We start from the raw sequence: 19,779 nt of genomic DNA, 5'->3' as shown, positions 1-19,779 counted from the left end.
AGGACTAGAAACTTGATTTTAAAGTTGAAAGCTGAGAGTCTCCAGAATCTGAATTCTCCTCTCGGTTTCTGATTCAGATCTCCCCCATCTTGCACCCCACAAAATCACAGCCCTGGCCTGCATCCTGTCACTTCTCTTTAGGAGGATTTTGGCAGGAGAGTAAACTGAGCAGACCAAGTCTCTTTTGCCATCTAGTGGCAGTCAGCTTCTGAAAACCCAGCGATACCTTCAAATTATCATCCTTTAAGTCATGGGTGGGGAAACCTTTTCAGCCTTAAGGATGCATTCCCTTCCAGGGGCCATGAGTCAGTGATGGGCGGAGCCAGGGGCAAAAGTGGGTGGGGCAGCAAAGGTGAATTCTACCTATGTCCTGAAGGCTACTTTCTACAGATATTCCCCTCCATCTGGGAGGCTGAGAGGCATTAGCAGAATTCAAAAGCACATTCCATGTAGGCAAAAACATTCAAAGAAACAGGATACGTGAAGACTGTGGCCTGGGGAGACAGGTTAGACCCAGGGGTCAGCAAACATTTTCAGCAGGGAGCCGGTCCACTATCCCTCAGACCTTGTGGGGGGGGCAGACTAAATTTTTTTGGGGGGAATGAACGAATTCCTATGCCCCACAAATAACCCAGAGGTGCATTTTAAATAGAAGCACACATTCTACTCATGTGAAAACACCAGGCAGGCCCCACAAATAACCCAGAGATGCATTTTAAATAAAAGCACACATTCTACTCATGTAAAAACATGCTGATTCCTGGACCGGATTCCCAGATTTAGAAGGTGATTGGGCCGGATGCGGCCCTGGGGCCTTAGTCTGCCTACCCATGAGTTAGAGGTATAGCTTGGCTCTGTAGATCATCTCATCTATATCAATATTGATATCTAGATCATCTAGATTGTACTTTTGCGAGTCTTAGGAATCCTTCCAGCATACTGACACTTCACTCCAGTTTCTCAGCTTTATTTTGGCTACAATTCTGTTGGCACTCACCACTTTTGTTTTATATTAGAGGAACTGGTCTCTCTCTCTCTCTCAACCATACACTCCTTGACACTGAAGTTCATAATTTTGCCACCCCTTCTGCATAATCTGTAGTTTGGCTGCCAGGGTTCTCTTTATGACGCTACTGCTCCTCTTTCTCCAAAAAGACAAAGAAAAAACAGGCTTGATTCTATAGCTATAAACGGCTGTACACAGCAGTCATTTGTATATATCATTATTCTATCACTTAGTTGGACAGTATAATGCTTCTTGGGTGGGTGAAAGGACTGCTTCATTAATATCCTTAAGTGCTAATAAATATTCTTCTTGGGTGGGTGGAAGGACCACTTCATCAATAACCTAGAGCACTAATAAATATTTATTGCCTTTTCATCTGAGTGCACAACACTGCTGCTTCAAGCACCCCTGGCAGAAATGCTGGCTGCTCTGTGCATGTCATTGGCCTCAGATTTATTTTCCAAGAGGGTTGCCTCTTCTCCCCCAGCAGTTGGGAATGTAAGCAAAGCCCAGCTGTGCAGCCACAATTGTCCTGGTTCTGAGACTGTCTCACTCATTGAGCATTTGTTCTGCACATGGCTTCTCCCGCAGAGAAAAGGATAGCCCCCAATTCATTACTGGGATGAAGAATATAAACATCGGAGATAATGTCTTCTGCAAAGTTTCTAATATGCAGCTACAACAAGCAGATCTGACTGCCTTGAGCCAGAAAAAAGAGAGTGTTTATAGCAGAAGATCCAAAATACTACCAGTAGTATTTTATTATATTTTAACTATACACAGAGTTCTGTCTTTCATTTATGCAACTGAGGGCAGATGTTCTGACCTGACAGGGCTGCCACTGAAAAGGGCATCTGTGTATACCTTCAGTACACCTGAAGGAGTGCCTCCACCCTCATTGTTCAGCCCGGACACTGAGGTCCACCTCCAAGGGCCTTCTGGCGGTTTCCTCACTGCGAGATGTGAAGTTACAGGGAACCAGGCAGAGGGCCTTCTTGGTAGTGGCGCCCACCCTGTAAAACGCCCTCCCATCAGATATCAAGGAGATAAAGAACTACACAACTTTTAGAAAGCATCTGAAGGCAGCCCTGTTTCAGGAAGTTTTTAATGTTTGATGTCTTATGTTTTTAGATGTGCTGAAAGCCGCCCAGAGTGTCTGGGGAAACCCAGCCTGATGGGCGGGGTATAAATATGATGATGATGATGATTTGTCCAGGTCTCCTCAGCTTGTGGGGCAACAGTAGCCTAGTTTCTTCATACACTGCTCTCCAACCTCCATCCAGGGGAGCAAAAAACTTTATCAGATTTCAAGGACACGTTCCATCAAGGCAAAAACACTTGGGGTCAGTGAGGAGTGTGGCTCAAGGATAAGGGGTGTGTCCTGGGGAGAGATCCAAGGGGCAAACAGAGAGGCATAAAGGTCCAGATTCAGTCCTTGAAGTTCCCCACACCTGTAGAGTAGTGGGGTGGGGCAATCACGTGCAGCCCCTCACCATGAGGCCATGTGCCAGGTGAAGCATAGAATCATAGAATAGATTCATATATTCATAGAATCATGGATTTGGAAGGACCATCTTGTCCAACCTGAATATACAGCTGTCCCATACAGGGATCGAACCTGCAACCTTGGCATTATCAGCACCACACTCTTGCAAACTGAGCTATCACCTGCAGTTGGTGCCATCTTATTTTTTTCTAGAATAGAATGAAATGACAAGGGGTCCAGAATATCACCACTGCAGGGCTCTCCAGAGCCACATCATTTGGTCTGCCATGCTGAGTGCTGGTGCCTGGCCTGACCAGCAGCAATCTCTCCTCTTGTGATCAGATCCATCTAACATATATCACATTCTTACTCAGTCCATCAGCCTCATTGAACGAGGAAATCCATCCCGGAGCCTGGAGAATGTTTGCCGCTGGGCATATCAGCAACAGAAAGCAGACTCCAGCCACTCGGAGCACCACGATCATGCCATATTCCTAACCAGGCAAGATTTTGGACCAGCTGGAATGCAAGGTAGCGCAACCAAGACTTTTTCTTTTTCTTTTTCAACAAGTATTTTGCTGTGTTGGCTGTTTTCAAGATTCAACTTACTTGATTCGGGCAAGTGGAATCCAGCCAGAATTCACAAGTCATTTCTTCTCTCTTTATTCAGAGTTGGTCAAAGTTTAGTAACTCAATCTATCCCTGCTGGGGAATGTGTTCAGCAATTTCTCTCCCAATTATTATTATTACTCCACTAGGTTTATGAAATAAAACTAGAGAACTTCTAACAGTTATTAAAAGAACGTATTTAGAAGCTAGGAATGGGTTGTAAAGGTTTCCTGAATCTCTCCTGGCTTCATGTTACTCTGATGGTGAATGGCAATCACACCCCCTGGTTTCTAGCAGCCATTTTTCTTTAAGGTTCCTTCCTACTCAGAAGGAGATGGAGTAAGGGAAGAAAGTGTGCAATAGAAAGGTAAATAAAGGGTTTGGGGAAGGCTTTGCATGCTGAAGGTCCTAGGTTCAATCTCTGCGTAGGGCTGGGCACGATCCCTGCTAGAAACCATGGAGAGTCACTGCCACAATTCTAAGCTACATACACACATTATAAGGCAGCTAGCTATTTTCATATGATGCAACCGGAAATCTCTCTTTTTCTTTTGCACAGAACTGTAAAGAAATGTCTCCTTCTGCACTGTTGACAATTCTGTTCTGTCAGTAGGTTAAGGCTTGACGATATAGCTGTAGCCACGGAGGGCTAACAAACAGTGCTTTGTTTTATTTTTAAAATCCAAATCTTTTACATTTTTGACAGGCTATGCTCCAGTGACAGGCATGTGCCATCCTGTCAGAAGCTGCACTCTTAACCATGAAGATGGATTTTCTTCAGCTTTTGTGGTCGCCCATGAAACTGGCCACGTGTAAGTCCCAGTAGTATGCCTCTGAATTCCACTTGTTGGGAATCACAAGTGCAAGGAGCACTCGGGTCATCGTTGTGGGCTTCCCATGGAAATCTGGTTGGCCACTAGGAGAAGAAAGATGCAGGACTGGATGAGATCCAATAGGGTCCTTCTTATGTCCTTATGCTAGGGAATCTCTGGCCTACTGGCCAGTCTTGGCCCACCAGGGTGTCCAAGTTGGCCAGTAAGGCCATTTCCCTCCAACCACACCAAACTGCCCATCAGCTGGCATCATTGATGGGAGGGTTATATTCCTGCTGGGTGCTGCTTCACCATCATGTTCCTTGCAGAGACCCTCCTACCTACCAGGATGCCCACCTATCAGTCATCTGATGTCACAATGATGTCCAGCCATCCACCTGTCAAAGTTAGTCCTCTTGGGAAGAAGGGGGAGAAATAAAAAAAATGATCTGCAAGGCCAAAAATGGTCCTCACCCCTGAGGGTTAGCAGCTGGGGCAGACTGAGGCTGGTAGGACAATGCTTCTTGCACCCTAATGAACCACCCACCAGTGTTCAGGGAGAAGGATCCTAGACCAGCCTTCCAAATGTCTGTCTAAAGCAGTCCAACACAGACCCTGGTTTTCAATTGCAATGGAGTCCTAATGATGGACCTGGGTCTGTGAAATTCAGACTACAATGGCTGTCATGCTTTCCCTTCTAGAAAACCTGGAATTGAAGGAGCTTGGGAAGGGTTGAGATGTGTAGTCCTACAGATATTGTTGAGCTCTAGCTCCCATCAGCCCAACTCAGTATGACCAATGGTCAAGGATGATGGGAATATTTGTCCTGCAGAATCTGAAAAGCCACAGGGCACTCCATCCCTGAGCTACCTAGACCAGCCTGGTAAAATTTATCAGAGTAAAAGAGAAGCTGATCTAAGTCATTTTTTGTGTGAAATATGGTTTCAGCCTCCTCCACTCTTGGCCCCAATTAATTCCATCATGCTGGTCTCTGATTTCAGGTTGGGAATGGAGCATGACGGACAAGGGAACCGGTGTGGGGATGAGACAGCAATGGGGAGTGTCATGGCTCCCTTGGTGCAAGCAGCGTTCCATCGATACCACTGGTCCCGATGCAGTGGCCAAGAAGTCAAAAGATACATACAGTAAGGACCAACATATGCTGTATGAACTGGCACTAAATACCTGGAGCAAGACTAGGGAGCGCACATGAGGAAAGCCAAAGTTTGGCTAGTGTCCAGGCAAAGTCTCAGATCTGGCTTGGAAGCTTTAAGAACTGAATCAGGAGGAAACAATGGGTTGCAGAAGGCAGGTCAACAGCAGGACCAAGAAGAACAACCCTGGCCCTCTCTTCCTTCATAGTGACACACAGCAAAGGACGTTGGTGCACAGACATGGAGATTCATTGTTCTAATTTTGACATGCAGTTAATGCATTTTTAAAGGTCAATAGCAAAGCACCTGATGCAACAGTTGTTACTGATGTTTTGGGGTGGATAGTGGTGGGGCCGCCCCTCATGGAAAATGCCTTGTTTGATATTCCAGGGGTGGCTTAACTGTGGCTTTCCAGATGGTGCTGAACTGCATCTCCCATCATCCCAGATGTTAGGCATGCTGACTGTGGCTCATGGGAGTTGTAGTTCAGTAACATCTGGAGGGCTGCAGATGGCTATCCCTGGTTCATTATGAGCCCAATCAATTGGGATCCTTTTGTCTTTGGGAAATGATCCCCTTCTCCACCACCACCAATGAACCTTTATTCTCCTCCCTCCTCCCTTGTATTTTACATGAACATTAAGAAATGTGTGCTTCAGTAACATCACTTGTCACAGACATGCCCTTCTGTTACTATCAGTCTCAGAGTTAGGGGGCTTAGTGAGCTGGGGAATGGGGTGAGTGACTGGAAACAGCAATTGGGAGAGAGCAAACAATCTGAAGGGCCTACCAGCCCTCTTGCAAATCAGCTTAAGAGATCCCAAACACAATAAGGTGAACAGGGGAATGTTTACTCTTTGCAGGGCAAGAACCACCAATATCTTTAATTCAAGAACTGCTGTTGCCAGCATTGATAAACGCAGGTTCTGCAATCCCAGTGCATTTGAACTGAATATGTTTGCTCAAAAGTTTATCGGCCCTGCAGTGCCCTCTGGTGTTGGTCACCATGTGTTCATAGGCAGAAAGAATCTCCGTTATCTCTTACTTGATGCCCTCCAGCCTTTCTCAACCTGTGGGTCTCTAGATGTTGTTGAACTACAACTTCCATCACCCCTATCTAGCAAGGCCAGAGCTCAGGGATGGTGGGAGTTGTAGTCCAACAACATCTGGGGACCCACAGGTTGAGAACCGCTAAACAGATTGAAAGATGGGCTGTGGATAAGGAATGCCCTCCTTACTTAAATACAGTGGGAGTAAATATTAATTTAATAATAATAATATATTTATACCCCAGCCACTCTGGGCAGCTCCCAACAGAACATTAAAAACATGATAAAACATCAAACATTAAAAATTTCCCTAAACAGGGCTGCTTTCAGATGTCTTCTAAAAGTCAGATAGTTGTTGATTTCCTTGACATCTGATGGGAGGGTATTCCACAGGGTGGGTGCCACCACTGAAAAGGCCCTCTGTTATAAGCTGTGGCTTATGCATATCCACCAGATGACTCTCTTCTCCTTCGTTTCTGCAATAGCTCCTACGACTGCCTCCTCGATGATCCCTTTGAACACGACTGGCCCAAACTTCCTGACCTGCCGGGGATCAATTATTCCATGGATGAACAGTGCCGTTTCGATTTTGGAGTGGGCTACAAAATGTGCACAGCGGTATGTCCAAAGCGAATTCTAGAAAGTAAAATCGGATCAAACCATTGAACTATTGAAAGATCCCAGTTTTGCATGTAGAACTCAGTTCAATCCCCAATGGCATCCAGGTAGACTTGGAAACCTGTCTGAAACCCTTGAGTGTCTTTGTCAGTGAAGACAATGTTGAGTTGGATGGACCAATGGTCTGACTCAGTGTAAGGCAGCTTTCTCTGTTGTTATATTTCATTATATTATGTATCATGAAAGGTAAGCCCAAGTTGGTCATGATTCTTCATGTGTTTATTCAATCTAGATCTCATCTTTCCTCCCAAAGGAGAGAATGGGGCAAACCATTGATAAGCTGGAATGTGCCCAGAGTAGGTCAACCAGGATGATACAGGATTTGGAAAGCAAATCTTAAGAGGAATGGTTGAGGAAGTTAGGTGGGTTTAGCCTGAAGAAGAGAAGACTGAGAAGTGATATGAATCTTCTTCAAATATCTGAAGGAACACAGAATATGACGAGCTTAAAAAAATGTTTAAGTATAACTTTATGAAAAATACAGGAGCTTTTCTGCTAGGGATAACGGACACAGGTATAGCAAGAGAAGATCAGAAAATATTCCTCTATGCCACAGAAGTGGCAATGATCCTAATGGCTAAAAACTGGGAAAAAAAGAAACTGTGCCGGCAAAAAAAGGAATGGCAAGACAAACTGCTAGAGTATATTGAGCTGGCTAGATTAACAGAGACAATTACAGTGGTGCCTCGCAAGACGAAAAGAATCCGTTCTGTGATTCTCTTCGTCTAGCGGTTTTTTTGTCTTGCGAAGCAAGCCCATTGACGGATTAGCGGATTAGCGCTATTAGCGGCTTTTAGCGGCTTAGCGGCTTATCGGATCAGCTGATAAGCGGCTTAACGGCTTAGAAAAAGGGGGGGAAGTGGAAAAAAAACCCGCAGGAACTCGCAAGACATTTTCATCTTGCGAAGCAAGCCCATAGGAAATTCGTTTTGTGAAGCACCTCCAAAACGGAAAACTCTTTCGTCTAGCGAGTTTTCCGTCTTGCGAGGCATTCGTCTTGTGGGGCACCACTGTAGAGATCACACTAGACAAGAGTTTCAAAAAGCATGGGGAAAATGCAGAGAATACTTCCCAAAACAGTGCCCTAAAATACATACCTGGACTTGTTTCGATTAATGTCTACAGGAGACTTTGTGGATATTTAAGTTATAATTAGAAAAATCTTAATAATTATTCATAAAGGAAACAGTTTTTAAGAAGTAAATAAGGAGGCCAGGTACAGGATTAAGGAAGTCTTTTATTTGGTTGTTTGTATTGTTGTATGTTATACTCACTCTATGTTATGTTCATGTTAAATGAGGGTGGATTTGTGTATTGGGGGTTTATGTTATGTTGTAAATAAAATTCCAGTAAAAAATTTTAAAAAAAGAAAAGAGAATTGATATGATAGCCATCTTTCATTTCTGAAGGGCTTTCATATGGAAGATGGGGCAAGCTTGCTTTCTGCAGCTCCAGAGGGCAGCACTGAAATCAATTAACTCAAATTACAAGAAAGGAGATTCCAACTAGAAATTAGGAAGAACTTTCTGACAATAAGTACTGCTTTATAGTGGAACAGACTACCCCCCCCCCCCGGTGATGGGCTCTCCTCTGTTTTTAAATAGAGGTTGTGCGTTCATTCACTAGGTTAATACTTTAGTTGTGGTTCCTGAACTGCAGGGGATTGAACAAGATCACCCTTGGGGTCCCTTCCAACTCTACAATACTATAATTCTGTGAGATCATAGCCCAGAAATGGAAGTAAGAAGAAATTCCGACGGAAGAAGAATGGTAGACGAAATTAATGGACTATGCAGAAGTGGACAAAATGACAGGAAGCATTCGAAACCTGTGGGACCAGAGATTTACAGAAGATTGGAAGAAGTATATGAATTATCTGAAGAACAACTGTAATCAACAAATTACTCTAGTAGCACTACAAGAAGTTTTGTAAGGAGAGATATACGAAGTGTTACAAAGTAGAAAAAGATAGAGATATTGGTTATGAGTTTGAAATGTAATAGGGAAAATAAGAAATGCATACTAAGAGATTAGATTGGAAAATTTTCAGACCGGACTGATGGAAGTCAAAAAAAATTGAATAAGATGTAAAAGTATGGTTAATTATTGTTGAAAATGGTATGTTAAAAAACTAATAAAAATTTATATAAAACAATAATAATTCTGTGAGATCAAAAACTTATCCAGGCATCTCCCTTTTTCTAGTTCCGAACTTTCGACCCGTGTAAACAGTTGTGGTGCAGCCATCCGGACAACCCCTACTTCTGCAAGACAAAGAAGGGCCCCCCTCTGGACGGAACAGAATGTGCACCCAGTAAAGTGAGTATGTATCTTCAAGTTTATATGTCCCAATACATTTCAAGGCAGAGAGATACAGAGGTGATTTTATTTATTTCCAACTCCTTATACACCACAGCAGCTTTCAGTGGCTTACGGTGAGGTTACAGAAGCGATACAATGGATAAAATCTGTTTCAAAGAACCACCAAATCAGAAAGGCTTTCTTAAAATGCTTGCTGAAATAAATAAACAAATAAACAAATAAATAAGATCTTTACCAATGGGAGCAGATCTGTCTAATTCCAACTATGTGTGGTGTTTTTTTACAGAATTAGCCCCCCAGTAATGAATGCACAGTGGTGCTGTGGGTTAAACCACTGTGCCACTTGGGCTTGCCAATCGAAAGGTCAGCAGTTCGAATCCCCACGACGGGGTGAGCTCCTGTTGTTCAGTCCCAGCTCCTGCCAACCTAGCAGTTCGAAAGCACGTCAAAGTGCAAGTAGACAAATAGGTACCACTCTGGCGGGAAGGTAAATGGCGTTTCTGGTTCACCAGAAGCGGCTTAGTCATGCTGGCCACATGACCCGGAAAAACTGTGTGCAGAAGGGGACAAACGCCGGCTCTCTCGGCCTGTAATGAGAGATGAGCGCCGCAACCCCAGAGTTGTTCCCAACTGGACTTAATTGTCAGGGTTCCCTTTACCTTTACCTAATGAATGCACAGCTCCTAATGAGTATGACCCATGTATTTGAACCATGGGAGACCACCGACAGAAATCCTACTGTGAAGGCATGGGCTGGGGTAATTAATTGACTGTTAATAAATTATTAATTAAATACAAACTCAATTATACTAACAGGAAAAACCCCACACATAATTAAAATACACAGTGAAGCAATTTCATTGATACATGAAAATATAGAGGCTTATACAAAATCATGAAGGAGAGGGCTTGTGATAAAGCCACTTCCACCCTACGAAGGAGGTGAGGTTGCGGGCGTCACGGCCCTGACACGTACGCAGCTGCTTGAACCAGCCCCTGTGCGATTGGGGGGTGGGATTCCCAACCGCGTCATCTCCTGGCCAGGGGGTGTGGCCTGCCCTATTTAACGCAGGACATGGCTGGGGATCTCCCTCTTTGCCGCCTGCCAGCTGTTCCTGCTTTTTCCACCCTCCCACCCTATAAGGTTTTCGTTCCTTGACCTTGCTATGGACCTTGGTTGGTCGCCGTTGAGAGGCCTGGTAGGAATTTTTCCACTTGGCAAATTGGCACCAGCCACTTGGTTTTCACCTACCTTGAAGCAAATCGTCACAACTTTCTGGGTATTGGCTGTTAGGCATTGGTATTGTTCTGTAGATGGAAGAGGGGAGGTAGCGCCATCACCTCCCCCAAATATCAAAGGGTAGTCCGGTAAAGGATTCCGGGGGGCGTGGCCCTGTCCGAAGCCTGGGGAGGTGAGGGCCTAAGGCACGCCCCCTATTAGTGACCCTGGGGGAGTTCCTAGTTGATGTGCATCAGCAGGACTCCCCCTACTGCTGGTTAACCCTTCCCGGACTTCAAGCAGATGGGCTGAAGTCAGATATAGTCAGTTAGGACCAATGCCTAAGCCAGTACAGTTCTTCACCTGTAACCAATAAAGTTGTGGCCATTTTTAGCCCATTAACCTTAATAATTGTGTCTTGTGTCATTATTTCCACTGTTGGGGGCGGGAATTTGCCACGCAACTTGTAAGCCACAATGGCTATCCTCTGCCTCCTCCGTTGAAGGTAGCAATGTTTCTGAATATTTGTTCCTGGAGACCACAAGTCCTCATGTGCTCAGATCTGCTTGCAGGTTTCTCACGGACATCTGGCTGGCCACTGTCAGAACAGAATTCTGGACTAGATGGGTCACTGGCCTGATCCAGCAACTCTCTTCTTATGTTAACAATTAAAGTTCAGGTGAGGAGATCAGGGGACTCCAGAGGGTCTAATTTTTGTGTGTGTGTCATTTCTCATTTTACCCTTAGTGGTGCTACAAAGGTCACTGTATGTGGAAAAACACCAACCAGCTGAAGCAAGATGGCAGCTGGGGAGCCTGGACGAAATTTGGCTCCTGCTCTCGGACATGCGGAACTGGCGTTCGCTTCAGAACGAGACTGTGCAACAATCCCTCGTGAGTCGGCGGTGCTTCTCTCGTGACCTGTTGCGTGCACAACAACTTGGGGTGGATATAAGGAGGGTGCCCTCTGAGGAACACTATGTCCAGTGGCTCAAATGAAAACAACAACTCAGGACTGCCTAGGTCAAAAGTCAGACAAGTGTAGAGATGGATCAGTGGGGTTTGTGGACTGGAAGGGGAGAGAGTGGGGGTCTGGGATCCAATCCAGCTTAGACCCACCCCCAAGCATTCTTTTCTCTCTCTCTTTGAAATATTGTTATTTGGTTTCACAAATGCAAAGTTCAGTGGTGCCCCGCAAGACGAATGCCTCGCAAGACGGAAAACTCGCTAGACGAAAGAGTTTTCCGTTTTGGAGGTGCTTCGCAAAACGAATCTACTATGGGCTTGCTTCGCAAGATGAAAATGTCTTGCGAGTTCCTGCTGGTTTTTTCCCTTCCCCCCCTTTTCCTAAGCCACTAAGCTGCTTATCAGCTGATCTGATCAGCAGATAAGCCGCTAAAAGCCGCTAATAGTGCTAATCCGCTAATCCTTCAATGGGCTTGCTTCGCAAGACAAAAAAAACGCTAGACGAAGAGAATCACAGAACGGATTCTTTTCGTCTTGCGAGGCACCACTGTTATAAAAATCCAAATATATATCCATATACAGAGATTCCTCCGAATCTCAGGACTTCCCCCCATCGCCTCCATAGGGTCCCATTTTGAAATTTAGAACTGCATATTCTTCCATACTCTTAACTTTTATATCAATCCATATTATCCTTGGTAATTGTTACACTACAAGTGAATTCAAAATCATGCCATTGTTTCCATCTGCTTACAGTGGTCTCTTAAAAATCTTATAAAAAAAATCCCATTCTTTTATAAAGTTTTTGTCCTCTTGGTTTCTGAGTTTTCTAGTCAGTTTTGCCATTTCAGCACAGTCAATCAACTTGGTTTGCCATTACTCTCTGGTAGGGACCTTGTCTTCTTTCCATCTCTGGGCTAGTAACATCTGGGCAGCTGTTGTTCTATACATAAAAAGTTTTTTTCTGTTCCTTTGGAATATTGGTACCTGAAATTCCTCATAAGAAAGCTTCTGGTTTCTTCACAAAAGTTATTTTAAACATGTTTCCCCCCCATTTCATTATATATCATCTCTCAGAAATCTTTTATCACCTTACAAGTCCATCACATATGATAAAAGGTACCTTCAAGCATTCTAACTGGGCCTCGTTTCTCCCCATTAAGGCCTCTTAATGGGGGTCAGGACTGTGCTGGTGTCAACTTTGAGTACCAGCTGTGCAACATGGAGGAATGCCCAAAGCATCACGAAGACTTCCGAGCCCAGCAGTGTCAACAACGCAACTCACATTTTGAGTACCAGAGCAGTAAACACCACTGGCTGCCTTATGAACATCCTGATGGTAAGTGATGGCCGGTCCTCTTCTGCAAAGAGCTGTTTCAAACGCTGCAATGGAGTTGGGAAAGAAGAACAAATAGCAGATGAGCAATGCTCATTCCCCTCCACCAACTCTTTGCCCTCCAGTAGGGAAGTCATCAAAAAGTCACTTCTCAATAATGAATTCTTCTCTTGAGCTCTAATAACCAGAACTATTACAAAACGCAGTGACTGGTTAAATATAACTAGGGAAGAAATTTTGTTAGATCTTTATTCTATCAACTCGACAGAGTCTCTCGTGTAGCACATATTGATCTCCTTTGATTAATGATGAGCCTGGCCTTTCATTTTTTCATCTCCGCCAAGCTAAGCAGTTGGCCCCTTATCTCTCTCGCCCTGACCTAGCCACTGTGATCCATGCGACGGTCACCTCCAGACTGGATTATTGTAACTCGCTCTACGTGGGGCTGCCCTTGAGACTGACCCAGAAACTCCAGCGGGTGCAGAATGCCGCGGCGAGACTCCTTATGGGGTCTTCGCTGCGAGATCACATTCATCCGGTACTATACCAGCTGCACTGGCTCCCGGTGGAGTACAGGATCAGGTTTAAGGTGCTGGTTTTAACCTTTAAAGCCCTATACGGCCTAGGACCCTCGTACCTACGGGACCGCCTCTCCTGGTATGCCCCACAGAGAAACCTACCGTCTGCAAATAATAACATCCTCAAGGTCCCAGGCCTCAGAGAGGTTAGGCTGGCCTCAACTAGAGCCAGGGCCTTCTCGGCTGCGGCTCCAATCTGGTGGAATGCTCTGTCACAAGAGACTAGGGCCCTGCGAGACCTGACATCTTTCCGCAGGGCCTGCAAGACAGAGTTGTTCCGCCAGGCCTTTGGTCAGGGCGCAGCCTGACTCCCTCCTCTGGCAACCTGCAAAGAATTTTGCTTAATTGGTTGCCATCAATTTGATTTAATTAATTTTTATAATGAAATATTTTTAGATTGTGTGACTATTTGATTGATTGTTTGATTGTTGTTAGCCGCCCTGAGCCCAGCTTCGGCTGGGGAGGGCGGGATATAAATAAAATTTATTATTATTATTATTATTATTATTATTATTATTATTATTATTGTGACACATCATAGCTTCTCTGACAATTAAGCGTGCTCAGGAAGCTGAGAATAGGGAGATGACAGAGAGACAGCTAGAAAGGTAGCTTTAGTCATTTATTGTATTTATATTAGGGCTGTTCAATACAGTCTTACCTTGGTTTTCGAACAGCCTAGTTCTCGAACGTTTGGCTCCTGAATGATCGAAATCCGGAAGTGAGTGTTCCAGTTTTCAAATGTTGTTTTGGAAGCCAAGCGTCCAATGGGGCTTCCACGGCTTCCGATTGGCTTCAGGAGCTTCCTGCAGCCAATCGGAAGCCGTGCTTTGGTTTTTGAATGTTTTGGAAGTCAAACAGACTTCTGGAATAGATTCCGTTGGACTTCCAAGGTATTACTGCATTTATATTAGGTGCCTTCTGGTTTGGTCCAGGGCTTATTTCAGTAATCCTGATTGGGCCTTGATCTGACCTGGGCATGATTTTGGGTCCCAAATTGAATCAGGGCCAGTGGGATTGGTGTTAAACCACCCTGGGAATTGTAGCTCTGGGAGGAGAATAAGGGTCTCCTAACAACTCTCAACACCATCAACAAACTGCATCTCCCATAATTCTTTGAGGAAAGCCGTGATGGTTTAAAGTGGTTTGAAGGATTGCTGTGAATGTGGTCTGTGCTGCTTGTGTAATCCAACAATTGTTCATGTTCAATTGTTCATATTTTGTCCACATTTCTACCCCATGTAGCTACCAAAAGATGCCAACTCTACTGCCAATCCAGAGAGACAGGAGATGTTGCCTACATGAAACAACTCACCCATGATGGGACTCGCTGTTCATACAAAGACCCCTTCAGCATCTGTGTGCGTGGGGAATGTGTGGTGAGTGAGGGCTTCCTGACCATCCCAGTTGCTCTTTTTAGCTGGAGCTGTTCACAAAAGACCTTGCAAGATGTGTTCAGTCAAATATACATGGCATGACTTATTCTTTTTTAAATAGTTTTAATTTGATTTTACAAATATAATACCAAATACATATCCATACAAAGAGATTTCTCTGAATCTCGAGACTTCCCCCCATCCCCTCCATGGGTCCTATTGTCAACATTTTCAACTGCATATTATTTCGTAATCTATATTTTGTATCCATCCACCCTATCCATAGTGTCTGTTACGTTACAAGTGAGATTAAAATCCTGCTAATGTTCTCATCTGCTTACAGTGGTCTCCTAAATAAATTATAATTTTTTCCCATTCTTTAAAAAAGTTTTTGTCCTCTTGGTTCTTGAGCTTTCCAGTCAGCCTTGCCATTTTGGTGTAGTCCATCAGCTTAGTTTGTCATTCCTCTCTGGTAGGGACTCTTTCTTCTTTCGATCTCTGGGCTAGTAACATCCGTGCAGCTGTTTTCACATAAACATGGTGTGACTTCTAATTGGAGAGGGTGAAGGACGACATTCTTTTATGAGAGAAGGTCTCATGTTCAGTTGCCAGCAATGTTCTCCTCCCTGTGTGTTTCTTTGTTGCAGCTTTGCATTGAAGAGTTGCTCCTGACATTTCTGGGGATGGGGGTCTAAAGCTCAGCTCCTCTCATTTTTCTGGGGGTAGCTCTGCAAAGCAGCCCCTTAGCAAAGCAGCAGAGAAGCAACGGAAGTGCTTTGAAGAGCTGACCCCAGAAAATTTTGTTCTGGGATAAGGTGGTCCCCTGAAGCACCCAGTTTTGGTGAGGTGCTTTTCAAAGCGGGATAGGCAGGAATTCTCCTCCAGCTTGGATTTTAATCTGATCTGGAGAAGAACATGGGAGCTTCTGATGCTCAGTTCTTCTCTGAAGCAAGCATTACCAAGTACCTGAAACTCACTGAGGCCCTGAGCTGGAAGAATTTTGCCAGCTTCTCTGCTTAAAACTTCCAATGGTTAAGCCTGAGATGTAACCCATTGAAGAAAATGACATAAAAATTCTGCACAGATTCCAAAAATTCTTTACCAGGAAATGTGGAATTCCACAATCTGCATAAGTATATTCTGTAGGGCCAGAATTTGCCTGGCTTCTGCAAGTCATGAATGGATGCTGTAAGTTGTGCAGAGTAACTCCTGAACTGCCAAAATTGCTTTTGAGTCCTTGAAGTTTACTTGGCCATATAAACTAGAGCAGGCATGGAGAACTGAATCCAGCTGGGGGGCCTGAATCCTTATCTCCCCACCCCTCAAGGGCCAGGTTTGATAGGTGGGTGGAGCCCCTCACCTTTCAATCACCTGACATCACAATGACATCCTCTGCTGGTGCTTGCAAAGCCATTAGCTGGTGCTTTGAAAGCCCAGTGCAAAGTGTCTTGGGCCTGCAAACCCCTTTTTAGCCCAGCCACTTTTTTGCCCATCAAACCTGCAAAGCAGGTCAGCATGTCTTGATTGAAATAGCCTCATGGCCAAAGGGTGGGCCTAATTAGACTTCATGGCTGAAGGTTCCCAACCACTGAACTTGCTCCCCACTGGACTTGCTCCCCACTTCCTCTTCTTTTTGGGTGATAAATGCAAAGATCTGCCAGAAACTGTATTAGATGCTTGGTATCAAAACCTGCTGTTGTGGAGCATACATAACACCTGCACTTTCATTGGGGGGAAAATATTAGGAGTTGCAAATTTGACCTTTGCATTGGATTCTGTTCATTTCCAAACAGTGCTTCCTCTGATTCTCTGCTCTGATGATACGGTGACCATCTTTTTTTGCAGAAAGTGGGCTGCGACAAGGAAATCGGGTCCAACAAAGCTGAAGACAAGTGTGGAGTATGCGGGGGAGATAACTCTCACTGCCGGACGATCAAAGGGACCTTCACTAGAATCCCTAAGAAACCTGGTAGGGATACCTCTACCTCCATTACTCTTCCATATTACCATTAGTTTCCTTTGCTGTCCCTCACCTCTGCAGAGGAGAAAAGGTGCTGAAAGCCTAAATCTCAACATGAAGTGCTTTGACCATGATTGCAAATGTTCACATGAACTGACTTCAAATATTCGTGTGGACTGGAATTGGTTTAATACAGGTCACAGCAGGGCAGCCAGCCTGTAACCCTTTAGATGTTGTTTTAGCTACCATCCTACCTATTGGCCATCCAGACTGAAGCTATTGAAGTCCAACATCAGTGTTAAACTGATTCCAGTCTGCACAATTATTTGGAGTCATTTCATGCAACCATTTGAAGTCAACTGGAAATGGAAATTTCAAACTGATTTGCAGACCTTTAAACTGAGCTTTTGAATGATCCACAGTACAACAGCATGCCATGCTTCAATTATTTTTATTTATTCATTTTGAATATATCCAAGACATTTTGCGGTAAGTTCAGGACACCAGTTGAAGCATTTGCAAAGCTACCAAATGCAGAAAATCCTGTTAGCTGGTGTTTGAGGATGATCTTTGTCCTTTGGGCAGTGTTTGAAGCATTAATTTCCATTCCACAATCATGTTTCACAATTATTTATCATTAGATTCCATTTATGTTTGGCATTGCAAGAAAAAAAATCTAATCAACCTCTTCCAACAGGGAAACAATTAAGCAAGAGGTGCCAAAATGAACTCAAGGTTCTGGAAAATGAAATCTGCAAGTATCCAATTGATTTTTCACAGTCTTAATTTTCATTGACTTGATGCTTTTAAGTAAAAAAGAACTGCTGCAATGTGTGCAAAAATCTTTCAAACTGAATTTTGAGCAGAACTGATTCATGCTTGATTGATTAAAAAAAAGTGCTCGTATGAAGACTCAGTCAATGAAAACTCAAGACTTCCATGCCCTAAATTACTAACAAAAGACATTCTGTTTAAGGGAAGACAAGAGGCGCGTTCACTTTGCCTAAAGGAGCTCGTGATGTTTCTGTTTCTGAAAACAGAGAATCTAAAAATATTCTGGGTAAGTTTTGACGCTTTGCAGAAATTTGGGCATCCATAGCCGCCGCAGAACCATTTTTTCTTCTTGTATTACTTCTAATTGCTGACCAGTCACTTACAGGAAAAGCAAACTCAAGCAAATCATTTTATGCTTCCAATGGGAGCTTCTTGAAAGCTGACAATATTCTGACCATGAACTATATTCACTGAAGTGTGTCAAACAGTAAGCTGAAATTCTTAGGGTGATGAATTTGGCTTGCGATCGCAGCTTCTGTGCTTCCACAAAATGGCCCACTGGCCTGATCTCAGCCACTGGGGAAGAAATGAATTCTTAACAATATGTATTTATTATTCTGGAAAGGATCTAACTGACAGATGGTTAACAGGGGTAAATGATCCCTGTGCCCTGCCATTTTCATTCCACAAAACATAGGAAACAAAAATGCTTTGTCTAAATTACCCAGATTGCTTTGGTTCGCCAGAGAACAAAATGAAGTAAGTGGCTTGCACTAAGATTGCCTTTCCCCTCCTCTTTCAAGAAAATATGGGAACTGCAAGGCTGCCTAATCGCCAATATTGCAAACCTACTGGTCCTTAAGTTGACTGTTCATGGGTTTATGGATGCACCTCTTCTGCAAATGGGGCCAACCTCTTCTTGCAACCTACTAACCCTAGCAATTATTTTTCTCTCTCTCCTTTTGTTTCTCTTCTGCCTCCTCCCAATGCCTTGCTGCACATGCCAAAGGCTACCTTAAGATGTTTGACATCCCTCCAGGTGCTAGACATGTGTCTGTCCAAGAAGACGAGGCTACCCCTCACATTCTTGGTAAGTGCTTCTCTGCTTAGGTTTGACCATGCTGCCAACAACTCTAATAGACCTAACCCCACTTTCCAGACGATGCCCAGGAGGACCATTGCGGATGTTACCCTGGCCACTTGGGGAGTCTGAGTGGTACCTCCTGTGGTTCAGGTTGTGGAGCAATTCACTTGACATTGTGACATTGTGTTTCATTATCACTTTTATAACCCATGGAACTCAATTCAACATAGGGAAGAGTTAAGAACATAAGAAGATACTTGCTGGATCCAGAATCCTGTTCTCACAATAATTGTCAGTCATGGAGAGTACTCATCTCCCTTTGGTAACTTCACAGATAAGAATTAACAAGCGGTTGAGAGATTTATAGCATCATTATTGCAGCATCATGTTACGAGCACAAATACACAGCTCTCTGCAAGGAGGAGGAGGAGAAGAAGAAGAAGAGGAGTTTGGATTTGATATCCCACTTTATCACTACCCTAAGGAGTCTCAAAGCAGCTAACATTCTCCTTTCCCTTCCTCCCCCACAACAAACACTCTGTGAGGTGAGTGAGGCTGAGAGACTTCAGAGAAGTGTGACTAGTCCAAGGTCACCCAGCAGCTGCATGTGAAGGAGCAGAAACACGAACCCGGGTTCACCAGATTACGAGACTACTGCTCTTAACCATTACACCACACTGACTACAGTGTGGAGGGCAGTGTGTGGGTAATTTAGACAACTGGAGGACAGTTGGCTACTCTAAATCTTCCTCCCAACTTCCGCAGCATTTTGAGCGCCAGCGAGAAGTTCCTCCCTCCCTCTGACTCCTTTGCTCTCTGATACATTTGGACCTCAGAGTCTGTGGTGGTGGTGATGGGTCCCCCACACTCCCAAGTGACATCTCAAGTCGCTGCCCCCTCCTTTCTGGTTCTCTTGTCATTATCTCAAAAGTGGGTAACTCCTCCCTAAACTGTTCAGCTTCTCTCTCTCTGCTTCTGAACACACTGTGGAGGGGGGGCAGCTCTTCCCCCTCCAGCTCTCCATCAGAGAGAAGCTGGTCTTCCATAGAACATATTCCCCAGTCCTCATCTTCAGACCAATCCCTGACAATAACCAACCAGATGCCCATGGGAAGCTCACAAGAAGGACCTGGGTGTTCTCCTCATTTGTGTTTTCCAGCTACTGGTATTCTTAGGCCTACTGTCTTCAACAGTGGATGTTGAACAACCCTATTGAGGCTAGTAGCCATTGTCTGGTCCTGTTTTACAACCATCCAAGTTGGTAGTCATCGCCACTTCTTGTGGGAGCAAACATCCATCGTTTAATGATGCAAAGTGTTTAGAAGCACTTCTTTCCAGTCTGTTCTGAATCTTTCAACCTCCATGCGCTGA

General features: G+C 44.3%; 1 protein-coding gene across 2 annotated transcripts in view; it reads left to right on the top strand.

The window, feature by feature from the left end:
* The window catches only part of ADAMTS3 (ADAM metallopeptidase with thrombospondin type 1 motif 3), a 278,458-nt gene that overhangs the window by 97,313 nt on the left and 161,366 nt on the right, over positions 1 to 19,779 (top strand). For both annotated transcript variants that reach the window (XR_014011358.1, XM_081206948.1), the window contains exons 7-16: positions 2,867 to 3,023; positions 3,808 to 3,913; positions 4,915 to 5,058; positions 6,602 to 6,734; positions 9,000 to 9,113; positions 11,083 to 11,228; positions 12,464 to 12,639; positions 14,460 to 14,593; positions 16,436 to 16,559; positions 18,334 to 18,414. Coding sequence is in view for 1 of the 2 variants with exons in the window: in XM_081206948.1 (XP_081063074.1) it covers positions 2,867 to 3,023; positions 3,808 to 3,913; positions 4,915 to 5,058; positions 6,602 to 6,734; positions 9,000 to 9,113; positions 11,083 to 11,228; positions 12,464 to 12,639; positions 14,460 to 14,593; positions 16,436 to 16,559; positions 18,334 to 18,414 (1,315 nt within the window). In the remaining variant the exon portion in view is untranslated. The remainder of the gene's footprint in view (positions 1 to 2,866; positions 3,024 to 3,807; positions 3,914 to 4,914; positions 5,059 to 6,601; positions 6,735 to 8,999; positions 9,114 to 11,082; positions 11,229 to 12,463; positions 12,640 to 14,459; positions 14,594 to 16,435; positions 16,560 to 18,333; positions 18,415 to 19,779) is intronic.

The sequence above is a fragment of the Podarcis bocagei genome, assembly GCF_964188305.1.
Source record: "Podarcis bocagei genome assembly, chromosome: 9".
NCBI classification, from domain to species: Eukaryota; Metazoa; Chordata; class Lepidosauria; order Squamata; family Lacertidae; genus Podarcis; species Podarcis bocagei.
The sequence above is the reverse complement of the archived record's forward strand: the minus strand, read 5'-3'. Positions and strand labels throughout refer to the sequence as shown.